Here is a 21,159-nt window from a genome sequence, read left to right on the forward strand (position 1 = left end):
ATGCAGTAGCAGGCTTTACAGTGTGCTTTCACATGCAAATGTGATAGGAGTCGGAATCCATCAACAGTTGTCTTCAAAATGGATATTTAACTATTTAGTTATTTCTGTGGGGCTGTGTGGGGATTTAGAAATCTCTCACTCAAGAACACAAACTGCAAGGAGCTGGAGAAAGCAGCTGGGTGTGTCATTCATTGCCAAGTTAAATGTTTCTTGATTCTAAGTTGGCCTATATATACATTATGAAGCTGGTCGATCCTCATTCCATGATCCTCACTGCCATGAGCCCAAGGAGTGAGTTTAGTGTGAACTTTATTAAGAAATACCTTCCAATTTTCAAAGTACTATAAAATACAGTAATTAGAACTCCCCTTTCTATGATATTATGCTGTGCTTGCAGGAAAAAAGTGCTTTGCTTTAGTAACTGCAAGTGGCTGCAATTCCTTGCACCCAACAGTCCAGCACTGATATAGGGCCCAGACTTACAGCACAATTCCTTAATGTTGGAGATGCTTCTCCAGGCTCCAAGGGTGGGCTCCTCCTGCCATGTTCTCCTGGCTGGTCTCTGCTTCTCTGGTGACTGCACTGGCTCAGAACTTGGCTCCATACAGGGTACTGTAGTTTAACAACAGGGCTTATGGATCATACCAATGCTTCTAGTGGTTGCAGTCTACAGACTTAACTTTTTTTAAATAGGTTCTTTTTTTTTTCCAAATAGCTGCCATGCTCGTGCCATCTTCCTCAATCTAGTCAAATTAGGTTTCGGCTGGAAGGAGAAAAATTAAGAAGCATAAGTCATAACTGAGTAAATAAGTTTCAATGCTTCCATACTCTTTCCCCTAATACAGTCATTCCCAGGTTCTTTTAATATCTAATTCAAAGTCCCACCTGACTTTCAACAGAATCCAATTTAAGAACAATAAAGCACAGTAACAGCAAAATGGGGGAGTAAGGATTTTGTTTTAAATTTAAATGTAACCTGATTTAAATGTAATTTAAGTGTAACCTTGTCTAGTGGAAGGCGTTCCTGCTCATGGCAGGAGGGGTTCAAACTGGATGATCTTTAAGGTCCCTTCCAACCCAAACCATTCTATGATTTTACAAGAAATGTTGCTATTCCTGTGCTTTATCCCCATTTTATAGCATCTTAAACTTTGGGAAAGTAAGCATTTGTTTAATTAGCATCTTTGCCACTAGCAGAATTTCCATGTTTTCCAAGTTTTACACTTAAAAACTGCAAACACTTTAAATGTATGCTTAACCTTAAGGACATTAATCAAGTCAATGTGACCATTCAAATAATATATGGTAAGATCCTTGCTGAAGTGTTTACAGGACAGATGGTTTATGTCCTAAAGTTTCATTTTATTGGTAACAATATGTAAAAAGTCAAGTAATATAAGGCCAATGGTGATGGTTTCAAACCGGACGATCCTAGTTCTAACACACACACATGATGTGCCTCTGGTAATCCAGAACACGGATTACCAGAGGTGTGTCTCACACAGTACCTGTTTTTCCTGCTGTAGATGGTCTATGTCTGCAAGAGGCAGCATTGAAGGTCTCCCATGAGCACACTGGAAGGGCAGCTTACAAGATGACAAAGCTTCAATAAGCCTGCAGCTCTCCTCTAAAGTCAAATGCTCATTAAACTTAATAGCTCCTGAAAAAGAGATACGCATTCTTGCACATGCTGCCAAAGAGGATTCCACTTCCCTCTACAGCTGTGGTTTCCAGTGAAAACAAGGCATCTCCCAAAGATAAGCTGACAGGCTGCAAAGGCAACCCAAATGCTGCAGTGTGGCAGACTTAGGGCTTAGCTCAATTAAACAGCCTGTTGTATAAGGAGATCAGTTTTCCATAGCTTAAACTTTCTGGTAGCCCAAGTCTGATGGATGGTAAGATTATTAGGCTTTGGTGTTTCAGGTAATGTTGCAAGAGGCAAATAGGCTTTTTTGCTTTTCTGTGTGTATGTGTTACAGCTGAAGATGCAAAAAAATCACAAATCAAAAAGCATTAAACCAAGACAATGGTTAATAACATTTTCATAGGCTTTAGTGGTTCTTTGTGGCTCCCACTGACAGGTACTACTTCCAAGATCAAGTGCTAGCCCTGCCACTAAGTCCTTTCTCTCAAGTGAGCACTTAAAGGCATCCAGAGGATATTCAAGCAGAACATTAGGGAGTTATTTCAGAGGTGTTTGCAAACTTTAGCCTTCACAGATGCACAAGACCACCTGCAATCTGCCTTTCAGCTGCGGGACTTTTTTAGATACAAAAACGCAAAACATTGACTGCCAACTGTAAATGCAGTGACACTCTTGAGAAAACAGATACTTCTGGTTCACATTTGCCCTTTCAGTGTGATAATGTTGGTACTGTATATGGCACAGGAACTGCAACAAGAGGCTGGAGCTACTGCAGTCTACACCAGTAAGGCCTGCTCACTGCCAGGTGCTGGAAAGCAACAGTTCCCTGAAATGCAAATTTTTACCGCATTCCTTCCAAAAATACTTGAAATGTTGCAGGCACACCTAAACTACCACTTGTGACACTTAAAGGAAATTAAAAATCTGGGGAGAGTGGCTAAGTGTTATTTCCTGCACGCTTTCAAGCAGATTCCAGCACTTTTCCCCCTGGGCCCATCACAGGGCTGTTATTTGAATGGTTTAGAGTTCACACAGATGAATGCATCTCAGAACTGTATGAATCACATGAAGGCTGGAAAGTATGTTAGGCCCATACATTAATAAATTGGTAGAGTACTGCTTATCCTTTGGTGCTGTCCATGAACATTATCTCCTCATCCCTAAGAAAGGCACAGTCTTTAACCCTGCAATAGCTGCAAACACATCCAAACACTGCCCCAGGGAGGGTGTTGTATAGAGAGAAAGGTTTGAAAATAGAGAAAGAATGAAAGAAAAGTACAATTTCCCTACCATGACAGGCCTGGGAAGCTAACACCTTCAGAAACGTCAGAGGCAGTGTCCCTCGTGCTCCTCCTCTTGTGGTCTGCACTAGCTAAAAGCAGTAAGGGAACATCATGTTACTTTTCATTTAATATGAGAAAAAGTAACTGTAACAGAAAGGAAACTAAAAATGAGGAAAAGCTAGGGGATTATCTAGTCCACTCTCTCATTTGAAGCTCAACACGCACCCTTTGATTCACACAGTAAGCTTTGGATTGTAATAGTCAACTTTAGAAGTAGACAGCAACTCACCTCAACTTGTTCTTGAATAAGCTCCTAGAAAGAAAAAAGGTAATGTCATCAGTTGCTATTTCTCCCTTCTATCCCCCACCCTACTTTGTTCACATCTGTGTATAATTTACTGTGTGACTGCCAGAATCAGAAAAAGTGATGCTGTTGGTAGTACACTGACCAGAGTGTGAAAGATCTAGGTGGAAGTCCCACATTTCCAACCTACAGAATGGGCATAACAGAACTCATACCTCAGACTACCATGAATGCCTTTTATCTTTGAAAAGCTGCCCTTCTTCAGATAATAACTAGTTCATGTGGATTTAATTTTAATTCATAATCAATCCCGAATAGGTGCTACCAGATCTAATTAAAATAAAAAGGACTGCAGAATAGATATGCCAAAATGATCATGAGATCTTGAGGCATCTGCAAAGAATGAGTGTTTGTGACCCACAGATCTGAACCCTCCTCCACCATTCTGAGTGCTCTTGGCTCCCAAAACACATGAGGATGGTGCATTTTGAGTGCTTCCCAATTATAGCAAGTTTGGAAAAGAAAATTTAATCAAATTAATCGTCTTCTCTGTCTCTTATTTTCATATCAAAAGAGATGTATGGCAAGACTGGACTGATTCAGAACTCAGCCTAATGTCTGAGTATGGTGCTCCAGAAACAATTTTAAAGGAGTTTATGAGCAGTTATGATTGTGGAGAACTGTTTACAGTGGAAACTGCAAGTAATCACCTCAGGAATTTCTCCCTCAAACTGCAGAACATCTAGAATAGTGGTTTTTAGAAAACCCCACTGCCCATGTAGAGATTCATGGAAACAATTTTAATATTGCTGATACATAAATATTATTTGTTAGGATTTATTCGTTTTACTGTTCCTTCATTTAATAATTTTTCTGTTCCTTCAAGCATTTACTGTCCATTCAAGCATGCATGTGCAGTAAATTGTTGGAGTATCTTTGCTATATACAGTTTTTCTTAGCTTCTCCCCTAGTCCAAGTCTGATACAGTCTCCTATCATTTCAGTTATAGTTCAGTGATTTCAGTTTTGGGACTATTTAGCTACTAAAAGGGATGGCACTTACATTTGCCAGGGGACTTCATTGTCTCACTCATAAGAGAGATCCTGTAATACCCTGGGCCATGAATAGAGAACAAGACCTACTATCATAACTTCACCCATATCCACAGCTGACCTCCACAATACTTTTAGTGATAGGTTGTCTTTTCCGTCGTAATTCATTGGCTTCTCTTTCTATAAAACACATTGGCACTTTCCTCACAAGAATCAAGGAGCTGTTTGTCTCAGGAAACGATAATTCAAGACCCAAGTCCTCCAAATTCTTGTAGCAGCATCTGAGGAAAAAACCCAACAGAAATAAGACATCAACCACTGTATCTATGACTCCACAGCACATGTAAGTATTTCTGTAATCCACATATATGGTTTCCTTATGTTACTTCCTGTAGCAGTTTCCCATCTCAAAATCCATGCCTCATGAGATTCCAAGTAATTTTGCCCTTTCAGCCTACATTCAGACATGTTTTTTCACTCCAATCAACCATGCACTTTTCATGTTCCACAACCACAAGATTTAGGAGCTCCTGTATCATGTGGAGAGAGGCTTTATTTCTAAATATATAAATCTGCCTTTTCTGAAGATGCACGAGATGTCTGGTTCACCATGCAAACATTCCAGATATTGAAATTACACAGCATTAAGACTACTTTAAGTCTAATCTAAAAGAACTGTGATTTCAATTGACATGTACTAGACAATACTTAAAATGGAAAAAATATTTTAAGAAATTTATGATGGTTTAATGAACTTTATATCCTGTTAAGCAAAGAGAACACAGGAAAGAACAACCTCTAGTTAATTATGACATATGTCAGCCTGTGGATGGAAAAATACACACAAAAATGAGATTGAGAATTCACAGACAGATGAGAACTTATCTTCCAAATGAAAACAACTGTAGCAATATATACTTTATTAATTCAGGGAATATTCACTTAAAACAAAGGTGGTAAAGGTTAGTTCAAGAAAATAAATTCTTTGAACAAAAAAAAGAAAGAAGCAAATCTAAACTTACTATAATCAGTCATGAAAATAATACAATTATTAACCTCCATATGAAGATGACTTGTGAAATTTTACTCAAAAAAAGAAGACATGTATAGCCTTCAGCAAGCGCACAGGAAGACAAAAAGCCCATTGTGAATGAAATTACAAAATCCAAGCAGCTATTGAAGTCAATTGGGCTTTTCTATTTTTTTAAAATTTATTAAGGGAAAAAATAAAGAAGGAAGTTCAAGAGAGTCAACAGAACAATGCATTACTACAATGCTTAGTAGACAAATAACAGAACCAAAGCTGCAGGTGAACCAGAGGTCCAGCTGAACAATTAAATTGTAAGCATAGCTGAAGTGAAAGGTCTTTTAGACAAGCTAATTTATTTCATTACACCAAACTTTACCACAGAATACAGTTATAGTCTGACAGTAACAATAACACCAGAATTTAGATTTTCACATAATACTTTTAAATCATAACTTTTTTGTAATTATATTCTCACAGAGCAATTGCAAAGGGATGAACTGCTAATACAGACTGAAAAATTATAAAGTCACACAGTAAAAGTACTAGCAAGCCAGGACCAGTAAGCTTCTTGCTGAAAAACACAACTGGCATCCCTCTGTGCTGAATATTCAACCAGTGTCCTTAGAAGAAACACATGCCTTTTTGATTTACTTCCTTACTCGTTTTTGTAGAATATTTGTTATTTACCTGATGAAAAAAGTAGCTCTCAGAATTTATTAGCTCTTTCAAAAAGCCATTAATGCCACCTCTTAAAAGCAGCTTAAAAAGGAAATGCAGAAGGTTGTCATGGATAGAGAAGCAACATCTATTATGATTTAGAGACTACGGAAGCAAGGTATGCTGGCAGATGGTCAGCATTCAGCATGAGTCCCGATCTATATCCTCATGATTGTTTATTAATGATGTGGAAAAGAAGAGGCATGGTCAAGCAAGCAAATTTGCAGAAAGCACAAACTTATTTAGGTCAGCTGAGACTGGAGACAAAGTTTAACTCCATCAGAATTTAAAACAAGTAGAAAAATTATGATTGAAATCAGTAGGATGAATGAAAAATGGGCAGAAAAATTTAATTACTGATCCTAAACACAAATAGAAATTATCAGGAGTAACTTAATCTATTTCTACTTTTGGCTGGCTTCTACATAAATAGCACAAATTAAAAAAATAACCCCCACTACTCTGTGTTTCTTTGTCATGACCATCAACAGACAAGCAGCTCATGCAAGCACCAGTAGCCAAAAAAGCAGACAAAATATCAGGTGTGGATATAATAAACAGAAAATATGGGCACAGCTGCAAAGCTACTGTACAAATCAACGGGATTCTCTCACTTGGTATATTGTATTCAATTTTAGCCATCCATTCTCTAAAATAGATCTATCAGAAATGGAAGACATTCACAGATGAGTGCAAAAATAAATCAAAGTTGACTAAGAAGCATTACAAATACTGTGGTGTTAGCAAGAACATAACTGAGAGGTGGGAACAACAAAGGCATCCAAATATTACTGAACTGTAAACAACACTAAGCAAATGTATCCCTGTAATAGGCAACAATCTTAATAAGGACTGAATCAGCAGCTGTAGAGCTTGCCACAGGAATCACAAAAAAAACCCCCACAACAGTAACGAGGTAGTACTGACAGAACTTCATCTGAAAATTCAGAACAATACACTGAAAAAACCCCACAAATGCATGTGGCAGGTGACAGACAGGGATTTAGGAGAAAAGAAAGTTTGATTAGTGTCCAACAGGTCAGCAATAGTCCAACAATAAATATGTATCTAAACTCTTGAAGTACAAAAGTTAAATATCCTATTGTAGCTAGGCCACCATTCTGAAACATTTGGGAAACAGTGTTCATTAGTTACTCTTGGCAGGCACCTAGGAAAAAGGAATGTGTTTCTGAAGGATTCACAATACAGACTTTTCATACCCCATCCTTCTCTTCTCAAAAAGTGCCTGTAAAATCAGTACCTAGATCACACTATGGGCACTGCACTCCTTTGTGCACTCCCAAGTCTTGAGCCCCAGACAGGAGGAACAGTTGGAAACTGCTTGGGCCGTCTTCTGGCCCACACATGAAGGTTTACTTTCCCAGGGAAATCAGAGCACATTGCAAAGGCACAGAAATGGCACACCCCAGGGTTTTGTCTTGAGATGTTGTAACAACGTGCCTAAGAAGCATATCTGTTTCCCTCAGCACAGAGCCAATTGGGCTGAGCTCAGGAAAGAATCGACAGCTTTTCTCCTGAGTTTCATGGTAACCCAGCAATACATAGAGATCTTCCTGGTCAACAGAGCCATCCCCAAAAACTGAGAACTATTTGTCATTACTAACCGTAGAAATCTTCTTTGCTCTTCTGGAACTTCAATCTCAAAAGGGGGAGAGATGGAGGATGACAGTATTTTCTTCTTGCCACATGCTGCAGCTTCCTTCTCATAGGAATCTGTGAATGAAACATTTAGAAGTATCCCTCTTAAAATATTTATGGAGGCATTACCCTTAATGACCCTCTGGTTTGGCATGTAATCCCCTGCTTGGATTAAAAAGTGACCACAGAATGCCTTCTCTTGAAACTTGTGGAGGACTGGGAATGTCACAAACCAGACATCCAGTCTCTGGGGAAGGGTTGGTTAATGCCATTTTGTTTTTTCCCACCAGTTCCAAAAAAGAGTCACCCTAAATAGCAAAAAAACCTACTGATATATTTGGTTCAGCTCAGAGAGAACAATTTTTCCACAGAAAAGTCAGATATAAATGGAGTTAAAATACTATTCATTAAGCATTTCTCCCTTCAGTCTTTACCTTTTTTCAGTACCTGACCAAAAGGAGCAGAGTTCCTGGAACACTCTGCAGGAACTGCGCAGTGTTTGTTGATGTAAGAGAAGGTCAATGATTTTTAAGTACTTGATGGATGGCTATTGTGCTTTTTAACACTGAAACCAATGGCTAATGAGCTTACACAGAAGACTATTACCCCTTTGCAAACAGTCAGACTGTGGAAATTTCAGGCTTTAAGCACAGTATTCAGCTAAAAAGGAACCAAATGAACTATGCTCTTTACTCGGCATCCCATGTCTTATTCTTCACAGTATAACCACACAAACTTATTGATGTTGTTCTATTTCCTCTTCATTGTTTTTCCTATCAGTCTTCCTGCTCTTTCATTATGTCAGGACTATTTTAGTTCAATAGTTCTGTGGATAGGGAGTATATATTTTATTTTTGGAAAGGCTGTAAGAATTTTCAGCTGCCAATATTATGACTGCTACAGATACTGAATGTCTGCACTCTTCTAGGGATCAGGATAAAGATGACAAATGAATATCCTGTTGGTTCTGTACATCCCAGATAGCTCACTCCTACTTTTCTGTGCACTGATTATCTTTGTTTCTTAGATCACCTGAATCCTCACCTGCAATCAGCTGCTCCAAGCGGATCCGTTCATGAGCTGCATGTTGGTCCACCAAAATCAAGAGGTTTCCATCTAAAAATGTACCACAACAGATGAGAAATAGGCAACTTTTTACCAGATAACTGCATGGGTTAGGAAGAATAACCACTTCCCAGAGGCCACATTTAGAAGATAAGTATCAGCCTGTTTCACAGAAACAAAGTGAGGAGGAGGCTGTGTTGGCAGAACATAAAGTTACTACAGAACAGAAATTCAGTGGTCCAAAATGGTGGTTAAATTAGGCAATTAAATTGAGTCAGAAACTCTTGTCTATCGACATCTTTATCTAACTTCAGAATGAGAGCTGAGGTCACCCATAAACTGTTCTGTTTGACACAGTCTTTTAAAATGTTACAAAAACTACTGATTTTGAATGCCTTTTTTGTACAGCTTCAGAGAGCTTCAACAATGAATACGTCCAGACACTGTGAACAGATCCTGAAAGATATTAGCAATTTGAGTACAATCTATTTTTATAACATTAATCTGAAGGCAGTAGGAACACTCAACAATGTCCAAAACAAAGATAAAGAAGATCCAAGAAATTTCAAGCAAAGACTAAGATTTTCCTCTACTAACAATATCAACCAAGGCAAGAAGAGATTACAAATAGGACAGTGCTCCCTCTGCAGTCCACTTGACAGCTACCTCAACTTCATGCTATTAACCAGTCTTACCTGCCTTTTTATCCATTTCATTCCTGGTGTTAATTAAACAAGCGATAAATTTATTGTCCACTTGCTGAAGAACCTGTAAGATACTCAGAAAACTCATTACAGAGCAGTAAAATTATTTTTTAAATGAAGGCAAACAAAAGAAACAACAATCAAAATGGATCAAGACCAACAAATAGCTAGTAGGACAACTAGACGAGTGGAAGCCACATCTTTCCTAATCCAAAAGGCCTAGCAAAACTAGACTGAGAAGCTATAGAGTTATTCTTTGTAAATACAGTGGGGGCTAAATATGGAAAAGGCAGAAATCATTTAAGATAAAAGATAATACTGGCAGAAGGTCAAATGACCATTAAGTGGTCATGAAACAGCTTACTCTGGATCCAAGAGAAAGTTTCAAAATACAGAAAAAAAAGTCTGGGTAAACTTTTTCAAAGATAGTCATAAGGGCATGAGCACTAATTTTTCTAAGGTGAATTAAATGGTCATGTAGAAACCTCCTTGAGTTGGGAATGAAAGCTGTGCAGTGACGCTGAGTAATTGATTTGTTGATATCACCAAAAGAGAATGAAAACAACGTTTTTTTAACCTGCTAATCAACTGCAGAAGACAGGAAGCAATTTGTCCCTTCATTTTTTGATGTAGAATTTGCCTCTGTGACTTGATTCCACCTTCCCCTCAAGCATCAGAAATCAACCCGAGCAACAGGCAATACTGAGATGGGTGCACAATGCTTTCAGTATCTTATTGTTAGATCTCAAATAGGGTGTTATGGAGGAATTTCTCTCAATGTCACATAGATAGAGGTCACCCTGAATTCTCTGTTTCACAACATGTGCATTGTTCACCTGGTAGGTAAAAATTAATGGATGACTCTACTTCTTTGCAGAGATGCAAGACTCATGATTCTTTTTATTATTTTCCTGTCGCATGATGCAACATTTTGTGCTTTTAATCTTTTGTAGAGAGATTCTCAAAATTGCTATAGGGTACTGAAGGCAGGATTTAGCTTTTTCAGAGACAGGAAGTAGTAATTTCCTCTACTTTTGCCTTCTTAAAAACACAGAAAGGAAAACATTACACAGGTGAAGTTAATCACAGAAACATTCAGTAAGTTTTAAAGAACAGTTCTTACTATGAGTAAACAGACAAATGGTACTTTCAATTTTCCATCTTTCCTCTCTTGTCTTGGTGAAACATAACCTACTCACTATAGTAACTTTATTTACTCCTGTTATTCATGCACTCACAACATAAGTAAGGGAATAATTTGGATCCTTGTCCACCCTGGAGATGAACCTTACCACACCTCACACGGTCAGAACGTGCAATCTCAAAGCCAGCCACCTGACTGCATAAGACTAGTGCTAGCTGGGCCAATAAGCCTCTTGTCACTGGAATGCAAGAGAGGGAGAGAATCCACTCTGGCATTTCTACCCAGGCAAACCATCAAATATGTAAGCTGAAGACATATATTTACATTAGCTTATGAGCTAACATTCAAAACATTTGATTAAAAAAGCACTACAACAGTAAAACCTGATGTTATTATGCCATTTTCAAAAATCACTTCTAAGGGCAGACATAAATCTTAGGGCAAAATTTCAAGTTTTTCCATTAAATCTGGGATTTTCTTTTTAAATCACTCTGCTAAGGCATTAAATTTCTAAGGTTGATAAAAATGGAAGATACAGTTCACAGATTTAAAAGAAATATGAGCTAAGCAAATGTCTACACCAAATACAAAAGCTGTATTTTGAACTATCATTTAATTAATAATGTTTCTAAGCAGCAGTAACAGGACTCTCTCTTGATTTTGATTTAACCATGCTAGTCAAGTAATTTTAGAGTCACAGGCAGATAGATGATACTAAGATATGGCATGACACACGTCTGCTGGTATCACATGACCAAGAATTCTGTTAGTGCTTGTGAAAATTAGGAATATGAAATGTTTTTCTGGATATCTCTTTCCTACCAGGTAGAAACATCAGCAAATCCCATCTGCTGAGTGGGAATTTGGGGGTGAAAACTAGTAATAAATTATACTGTACCTGCATTGAATGAACCATGTCTTTGGTGAAACGATAAGGATACAAGATATTGTGAATTTTCACAGCCAGACTGTCAGCCTGACCACTGGTCACATCAACTGCAATCTGTAAAAACAGCATTCCAGATCAGGGAAAGGCCCAACGATATGGCAAAAAACTCCGTAACACACACAGTGAATACTCCAAACAAACTAGCTTTAATGAAAACTGGAAATAACTCCGCATTTCACAAACCAAGCTTTCTACACAAGGCTAACACCAACTAAAAAAATCATCTGGCAATCCCTCTCTTTCTATCCCCATCTATTTTTCCCATCTGGCTATTACCTGCTAATTTCAATGCATCCAGCTGATTCCAAGTACCTGTCAAAAGCTGAAGTTAATTATCAGCCTACGTGAGCTCTCAGGGGATTGCATTACAGAGGATGTATTACCCCAGAATGAGTCAGAGCACACGTCACCTCAAGGACTGAACAGAACTGTTCCCTTCCAGAAACTCACCAGCAGGTGGTTTGCAGCTCCATGCCTATTGTTTGCAGGTGGAAATGGTCACATACATATGTTTACACACACACAACATGAGGATTAAAGATAATGCTACCTCATGACAGCAAAGGAAGTTTTTCTAAAAGCTCCAACATTGTTTCCCTCTCACATGCTGTAATCCTGCCAGGCTATAAAAACAGCTATGGTAAAATACACTTTTAAGACCTGTTCAAATCCGGGTTATTTTCTCTCTGTCCACAAAGCAGAGAGACACTATATTACAATTTTGCCATTCGATAACTTTTAATTTTAAGATGACTACCTACACAGAGGGAAAGATACTTTACAATGTTTTGGTTTTGAAATTACATAAAATGAAAGATTAGCCTGATACCTGTTTCTCTTTGAATAAATCCACAATAATGATCTGCACCTAAACAGTCTATAAAAACCAAAACTGTCAGGTCTATAGTGTAATATATCTCTGGATAACTTATATGCAACAATCATTACATTTGCAATTTGGGACCCAATGTCAGAAAATAACAAAAATCTAAAATTATTCCTATTTCAGCATGAGATGCAAGGTAATACTTACATCTGGGCAGGGAATAAAAACAGGATTATCCCATTCCAAAAGCAGTGACTGGAGAGACTCCCCTTCAGCATCTAGGAACGAACAAATAGATTATACAGGGACTATGACCATCTGTCAATAAAAGGTTCACTGGGTACCTCTACCTCACACAAATATGATTTCATTGTTTCCTTCATAAAAAGGGGAGAGTGTACAAATAAATAATGGAACATGGCTTCTGTACTGTCTGTTTTAACTAGGAAGGGCAATGTGCATCTTTCTGCCCCCTAAAAATGCTGCAGGCACAATTCAATAGGCCTGTAAAAGGGGTGGAGGGATGGTAGAGAAAGAAAGACCTCTTTAGCTACCCACTCCCTCTGGACAAAGTTACATACCAAAAAGATTATTTCATCCTTTCCACCGCAAAAAAAAAGTGTGAGGATTGAAGCTATTTTTCACATTCCAAGGCTGGAATGAGTACAAAGAAGGGAGTAAGTAATTATTCTTTAAACTCATGACATAATTCAACAAAGAACTGGGTATTTCATCCTGTAAATAAGTATCCCCTAACCTGCCCTCAACCCGAAAAGGTTTGTTTCCAGTTCTAGATCTAAGATGACTCACACAGTCCCATTGTTAACAGACCTTGAGTAATTCTGGGTTCCTGTTGGGACATCTGGGAGAATTCTTTGATTTGTTTTTACCACAGAACACTGTGTCCTGGAAAGCTGGCCCTACCTCTCAGATTCTGGCTTGCCTGAGTCTTGTCTTTTTGAGGTCTAGGAAGGAAGGGAAGCACAATCTCACTTCTAAAGGGGTGGCATCTGAACTGAAACCCTAAACAAAAAAATAAATTTACTGCTGCATAATCAGCAGCATGCAAAATTACAAAAGCTATATAATTATTATATTCTTATAAAGGAGCATGTGCTTAGCCCTGTAAAATTTCTAGTATCCCACAGATTTTGCAACCTAATATTGAGAAATAACAACACATATGTAAAAAGCTGAGAATTATCAGATATATGTGCCTTGGGAAATGTAAAAATATTACCATGGCTTCTGCAGGACTGTATTTAAAAATTGGCTGGTGTTTTAAATTTGTAATAATTATTTCCAGAATTAGTGCAATCAGAAGTGTTTTCCCCAAAGAAAAAGGACACATATAGCAGTCTATCAGAGATCAAAACACTGTTGAATTCCCTCTGTTAAGGAGTGGCAAAACTGTCGGTCTAGCACCATTCCCATCAATACTTGACACAGTTATCAGGAATTTGTAAAACTGAAAACTACAAGTCAGTGAGCCCACATGAGATAACAGTTAGTCCAACAATATGTCAATATGTTACCACCCATCCAGAAATGATTTAATATTACAAACTTGTATTGTTATCAAGAGTATTAAGAAAAGTGGCTCAGATTTCCAGCACATTGGTAAACATTTCACCCTTCCTTTGGTACAATCCAGTCTTCTATTCTTTGTGAAATAATAATGAATTAATAAAGTTCCTTTCTACCAAGAAATTAAGGGTGTGCATTCAGGAAAAGAGACAGAGTGATAACGCCAAAGAAAACCAGCTGTGTGCTGATAAGCTCAGTGTGAAAAGGCTCTATAAAATCTTAGGCCAGTCCATAGACTCCTGACTGTTGGCTCCATTCCAGTGAGGACTAGTGACCCTGGGGACTGAGAATCCTTTCGAGAATCCAAACTGGCAGCCCAGCACTCAGAGTAACTCAGCATCCCATTGTCACAAAACCCAGAGGAGAGGACAAAATGGCCTTATGTAGTTCCTGGTAAACTGTGGCAAATTGAAGAATGCTGCCTAACTCAGACTCTGACAGAACTTTTATAACTATTGTCAAGAAAAGACATTATCTTTCAAGTTCACAGAAGAATCTACCATCTGTATCAACACAAGTCCAGTATTTTATACATGTAATAGACAAAGAGTCACCTCCCTGCTTTTTCTTGCAGGGAAAATCCTTGTTCAAGATATACATTGTTCATAAAGTCAGGACTGACTTGCTCCAATGAAGGTGAGACTTCAGACTTGGCAGCGACATTATTAATATGATTCTTCTGACAAGCAGTATCAGAAAAGGTGCTGAGGATAATAATGTATATACTTTATGCAGGCAAACCCCATACAATTATCATATTTGAGCATTCATTTTCACCTGCCTCAGTTAGACCATTAAGATACACCAGTATAATGACATAGCATAATGAAAGGAACAAAAGTTGCAAATATAGCTGGCATAACAACAAAGACCAGGTTGAGCTAGTATAGTATCCTACTACAAATGCATTGTTCAAAAAGGCCTCCAATGGTGAAATGAAGTTTGATAAATTTTCCCGTAGCAGTCAATTTAATCAGTGCCAAGATGCCTGAGTCTAACCTACAAAATCTAACATCTCTGTTGAGCACATGGCTTGTGACTGGAAAAGATGACAGACAGCCACTGCTGTCATGAAAAAGAGGATATGGATTGTTCTTAACCTACTTCCACTTACTGCTACGCAGTGTAACTTCCCTAGAATTGTGTATGAGATACTATTCTTAATAAATCATGGGGCTATGAAATTCTAAGTGAAGACCATGGGATTACTGACACTATTCTAAAAAGCAAAATGAAAGCATACAAGTAAAGACATCATTCTGCTCCTGGGTCTTACTAACAGACCAAAACAGTGCTCAACATTAAGAGACATGAATGCTGTGTTAGGATACAGTTATGTTTATTCCTATGGCTGAAAGGAACAAACATCTTTTGCTTCAAAAACATATGAAAGAACATGTTTGTGGAACTTTGAAAACCTAAGATCTGTAGGATCTAGCCACAGTTCAAACACCTTGTGAAGGTTTTGGAGGTCCAGCTCTCAAACTAAGAAAAGAATAAAATCAGACGTCTCCCCAAAGAGCTAACAAGAGTTAAGAAAGACTGGCACCACCGATACAATGGAGAATAACACCACTGCTAAGGCTAAAAACAATGCCATGGGAGGTACAAAGATGCAATACAATATATGTCTTCAAAGCCTACAGACTACACATCATCTGAAAGCATAAGGGTACATGAGGTATTATGCCCATAAACATGAATACACTATTCAAACATTTCAGATAGAAGGCCAAGTGCTACATCTCATGGCTTTGGCTGGCTACTAGACAGTACTGTGGGCAACAAAACTGGTATACCACAGAAACTAAAATGTTAGTCAAGGAGTGTATATTTGCGCTTGCAAGTTGTTTCACTTAACAAAAATTTGCATCAAATTTTCTTCAAGAGAACACAATAAATATTAAAAACTATTGGCATCAATTATTATACATAAAAGGGAATAGCACAGCAACTGAAACACCTGCTGCAGCAGTGTTTCTGTGACTGCTGACAAAGAAGGAAGTAACAGACAAAAATGGAACAAACCAAAGGCTATGACAATTGATTAGACAAATTTTTTGCATGATAACTATCTAGAAAGAAGTCCAAACGACTTTTCCAAAACAAATTATGAGGCAGAAAATAGAGTCTACATAAGGAATGGCTACATCCTCACTCATAAAATCTGCCTATAGACAGAATGAAGAACAACTTGCAAACATAGATATATCCCTTGAAGGGAAAATTATCAAAGACAGTACTAGACAGACAAACTAGATTAGGAAGATACAGAAACTCAAAACCCAACAGATAGTTCAGTGAAGTCTCATGAACACCGTGCCCCTGAAAAACTAATACAATACAGTGTCCTTTCACTAGCGGAAAAGGTCCACCATCAAAACACCAACAATGCTGCACAACATCTGCTACAAAGTGTGAAAGAACAGCCTGCCTTCCAAACTCCATGGACAGGAGACTACACATTCTCAATGAAGTTAGATTTTTTATTCATCTCTCAAGGGTTGCTTTAAATTTTGTATGCAGTTTGAAAAAATTTTAATATGAGGCTCTCTGTAACAACACATTCTTAGAAATACAACCATTTAGAACAAAATGGTAAAAACCACAGTATTTTTCTGGTATGCTTACTTTGAAGTATGTTTCTCATTTTATATGTGACAACAATTACATGTAACTGTTATCACAGCAAATGTCAGGATGCCCCATGGAAACTAGCCAGCTATGTGTTAACTGACATGATGCTGACATTTCTTTTTTACCATTTCATTAAAAATGATCTGTTAATGTTCTACTGTCTCCATAGTCCCCAATGCTTTCCTGTTTTCCATGCAGCTATTATCCATAAGCCAGCGACTATTTCAGTATAAACTCTCAGCTGCTGCCAGCAAGATTATTTCATGCATCTAGCAGAACAGTTTTCCTCATCCCATTTTTACATCTGCCACCCCTCTTACCATTCTCTGAAACAACATTCACAGCCATTGTTGTTATATCTTGAACACAGGCAGTTTGAAATCCTTCACTAGGAGGAGTGTTGTAGGTGCTCAGTCCAGTTGCTTTATTGATGTATATTGTCTTACCCGATAAAGCATCAAAATCTTGCAGCCAGACAGAACAACAGGAATCATTCCTGGGATTGGCTGTGCTTGTGTTGTCGGCAGAGAATTCCAAGTTCCTTTGTGAGGTCTCAGGGGGAACCTCAGTATCCTTCATATTTTGTTCTGAGGATTCACCTAATGTACTTTTATCATTACAGATTATATTAGTACAATCATTTTTAGCAGGTAATGATAAAACAGTGCCTGAAGAGACTGTGTACTCTCCTTCTATACTGCTGACTGGTGATGAGTTGACAGGACTCTTCATAGACTCTGCTATCACACCATCTGATTGCGAGCACGCAGGCCCCTTAGAAATGCTGGACTTAGATTCTCTCACTTTTTCCAACGAGGATTTATATGTTTGACAAACATTATACAAAAAATCATTTGAGGATTCAAGATCAAAAGAATGGTCATCTTTTCTATTTGAGTCTGTTTGGAACTGTTCACCAAGTTGTTCTACTTCTTTGTGATCAGTTTTCATTCTGGATAGTTTGGATGATAATGATCCTGAAGATCTTTTACAACTTGTATTTTTGTTACTAACCAGAGAGTAATCAGACAATGTCAAAGGACTCCGACAAAGGGCTCGTTTGTCCTGTGACAGTTCTCCACTACAAAATAAAGTCTTTTCCAAGGAACCAAAACCTTGGCTAGTATTATTAGAATCTGCATCTTCTGCAGGTGGAGTTTCACAACTGCTGAAGTTATCATGATTGTCATTCTCATTCTTAGAAAAGTCACTCTTAGTTTCTGAACTAAGAACTGGGAGACCAAATTCACTTTGCTCTGACATGGGTGTTGGTAGCCTAGATTTGATTCTCCCATAATACCTCCTGAACTTTTCTAATGATCCCAGCTGTGTGGACAAGCTCAGTTTCTTAGAGGGCTGAGGTCTTGGCACAGCTATCTGTTTTCTAGTGGTTTTAATAACAATTTTCTTGCAAGGAATACCTGAAGAAGTTGCCTGCGGCAATTCCGTATCATTCAATGTTTCATAAGGTCTTTTATTGGTAGCAGTAGGCATAGCTATCTTCTCCCTCACCTGATGTGACAAAGGTTTGTTCTCATTACCATCAGTCATGCATACTTCTCTGGTAAAAGAAGCTGTATATTCTTTATTTGTATTACCAGAAATACCCTTAGCATTTGAAGACTGAATCACAACATTCACTTTGTGGCCAAAAATATCCTTGGCACTGACAGGGCCAGGCCTACATTGTGTGTTTAATTGAAGACTTGTTTCTGTTTGTTCATAGTCACGTGGGGGCTCATTTTGCATGACACTTCTTATGAGGCCTGTAAGGCACAACTTTAATGGTATTGAACTAACAGCCCCTCGTCTGGCATCATCTATCACTTCAGCTGTTTCCCTGTTTCTTCTTTCATTACACAGTCTCATTAATGAACTTCCACAGACAGTTTCAGGTCCCACTGCTGTTTCAGTAGGGTCTTCTCTCTCAGGCAGTGACTGAATAACATCCTTATTTAACACACAGACCTTACTGCTTTCCCGTATTACTTGGCCTTGCTGGCTGCCCACATCTTTTATATTATTCTCTGCACAATCCCCTAGGTCACCACAATCATCTCTTATTTTTGATCTGGCCCCTCCACTGAAAGAGGAACGAAGATGTTCTGAAGGTTTTAAATGAGTATCAAGTACTTTCTGGGAACTGTTAGTGTATTTTGGCTCCTGTTCTGAGGTATTAGATTTAATTAAATTAGAAACGGTGTCATCTTTGCTTGGCAATGGAATCTCTGCTTTATTGTTTCTACATGGATCAGATGACTCAGCAGTGTTCTGAATTGGGGCATTTGCAGTTTCCTGTATATTTTTACTTGACTCCATAGGACTTGAACTTTTTTTTTGAGTAATGGATTTCCTCTTGACATCTTTTGACTGCAAGGTACACATTTCATAGGAATCAACAATTTCATTACATGCTTTCTTAAAACTTTCTTGGATGCTCTTCTCATCAAGAATTGAAGGCTTCAGAACTGGGGCATTATGCAAAGAAAAGTCATTATCTTCATTAAATTCTCTGATGTCCTCACTACACGGTTCAATAAATAAATGCTCTCGTTTCAAGAATATTTTCACTCCTTCCTCTATGCAAGTTAGAAGAACATCCCAGTTCTGGAACTCAATCAGAGTCTTTGCAGGTTCCAGGCACACATCATACTCACTGTACGCACAGGTCACGTTGAGAATAAAGATCCCGTACAACTCTGGCCCACAGCGATGGCAACCTGGACTTGAACTAGCCTGTCGGCTTGCAGGGATACTTTTTGCCTTGCAAATTACGCTTTCTTTTCTTAATAAAAAATCAATTAGTTTATGTAGTCTTGTCTTTAAAACAAGCCTTCTATTCACATACAAGAACTGCATATTCTTATTGTAATGTCCCTCAGTACTAATAAAACCACTTATCTCAAATCCTCCAGACTTGTGATTTATTTCTCGCAACTTCTGGGATCTGCCCAGTCCATAAATTTGACAAAACCGAGAGTATACATCTCTTGTCTTAGGGAGCTGAAGCACCATAGAACAAGAAACATCATTTCTTAAAGAAAGGGAAACAGAAGGATGCATTAGCGAAACAGCCTCTACCTTCTGTCTCACTCTCTCAATTTCCAGCGCAGGATCCATACACTTTCTCCTCACCGGTAACTGATGGAACAGATTGCACACAGTGACTGTAGTTCCACCACTTGGTCTGTTCAATTCAGTTTCACATACTTCCAGTGCTTGCCCATTGTGAAACAGTTTCATAAATGTTTTTGCTGTCCTGCTGGTCTTAGATGAGATTTCCACTACACTGGCCATGTTGGCTATACTTGCCAAAGCCTCTCCTCTGAAGCCATAGAAAGTCAGGTTCTCCAAGTCTCTCACTGAACTGCACTTGCTGGTGAAGTAGCGCTTTCCAATAGCCTTTAAGTCCTCTTTCCCCATCCCAGAGCCATTGTCCACCACCTGGATCTTAAAAGCTTCCAAATCCACCCTGATAGCTATACATGTTGCTTTGGCATCAATGCTATTGAGAACAAGCTCCTCAACACACTGTCCAAGTGAGTTAACAGTGACTCCAGAACGCAGCCTGGCTCGCACATCTTCCACCAAACGTTTGATCATGTCAAAATCTGATAGATGAGAAACACAGGAAATTGCAGGAAGCTCACTGCTCCATGTTCCTTAAAACATGGAGAGAAAAGGAAAAAAAGAAATTAAAGAAATTCAAATTAAAAACCTGAAAAGACTTTCATTTATTTCATTCACCCTCATAAATACACTTTTCTTAGTTTTCTTAGCATTCAGAGGCTTTTTCTGTGATTATTTTCATGTTCAGGCTCTGACTACACACCATCAGTGCCTTTAGGGTAAATGGCCAGAGCCTGAGTCTAAGCTCCTTACTAACAACATACTGTGTTCTCAAACTCAACATGCCCAAATCAAACTCCTACCATATGAGGCAAAACTCAAAGGACCTGCAAGCAAAAGGTTTCTACTGAAATTTTCATCAGAATTACAGAGTAAACATCACCAAGAACTGGGCAGAAAGCTGCTTTATTCCTGTTTTTACCTCTAAGTCCCCATAAAAATCCACAGTGGTTCACCCTGGTCAAATAGCATCTGCTGCTACTTATCCAGGAAAGGAGTAAAGCAAGCTTGGGAATGGGTGTCAGGCAAAGAGGAACCTGTTTATGCGAAAGAGAACCCACTGTTTCCAATCCTTGGCGCCTACTGGTTTCCTAGTGGCATTCAAGGGGGCTGCTTGCCGTCCCTGGGGATCCGGTGCCGCCGCTATCACAGGTCTCCCGAGGCTCCCCGGCCCCGGGGGCTGAGGAGGGCAGCGCGGACCCGCGGCTCAGCTCGCCACCACACGCTATTCGCGCCCTCCCCTCACAGACGGAGGGCCCACCGCTTCCTCCTCCCGGCCGCCCGGGCCCCGCTCCCGCGTCCCGCCCTCGCCCCGTCAGCACGCACCGGACCGGGGCGGCCCCGCAACGGCCGCTGCGCGAGACCAACGGCGCCGGGCCGCCGGGCTCCTCGCGGGGGGCGACGGCGCGTGCGCAGCCGCGAGCGGGC

At 39.0% G+C, this 21,159-nt stretch overlaps 2 protein-coding genes across 2 annotated transcripts; both read right to left on the reverse strand.

Moving 5' to 3' along the window:
• Nucleotides 1–292: 292 nt before the first annotated feature.
• Nucleotides 293–14,565, reverse strand: LOC121673684 (DNA mismatch repair protein Mlh3-like). Its single transcript, XM_042047275.1, has 12 exons — nt 14,520–14,565; nt 13,303–13,476; nt 12,586–12,656; nt 11,502–11,606; nt 9,451–9,523; nt 8,735–8,806; nt 7,657–7,765; nt 4,406–4,565; nt 3,218–3,241; nt 2,936–3,017; nt 1,509–1,660; nt 293–763 (listed from the first exon to the last, which is right to left on the reverse strand). Exons 1-12 carry the CDS (start codon nt 14,563–14,565, stop codon nt 686–688), a joined length of 1,146 nt encoding a protein of 381 aa, XP_041903209.1. The 3' UTR covers nt 293–685.
• LOC121673915 (DNA mismatch repair protein Mlh3-like) lies at nt 13,381–21,158 on the reverse strand. Its single transcript, XM_042047777.1, has 3 exons — nt 21,058–21,158; nt 16,923–20,264; nt 13,381–14,669 (listed from the first exon to the last, which is right to left on the reverse strand). The coding sequence occupies exons 2-3, from the start codon at nt 20,203–20,205 to the stop codon at nt 14,569–14,571; spliced, it is 3,384 nt and encodes a 1,127-aa protein (XP_041903711.1). The 5' UTR covers nt 20,206–20,264; nt 21,058–21,158; the 3' UTR covers nt 13,381–14,568.
• Nucleotide 21,159: the final 1 nt, after the last annotated feature.

This window comes from Corvus kubaryi, unplaced genomic scaffold (assembly GCF_017639235.1).
Source record: "Corvus kubaryi isolate FWS band 111438036 unplaced genomic scaffold, C.kubaryi_AGA036_p1.0 66, whole genome shotgun sequence".
NCBI lineage: Eukaryota > Metazoa > Chordata > Aves > Passeriformes > Corvidae > Corvus > Corvus kubaryi.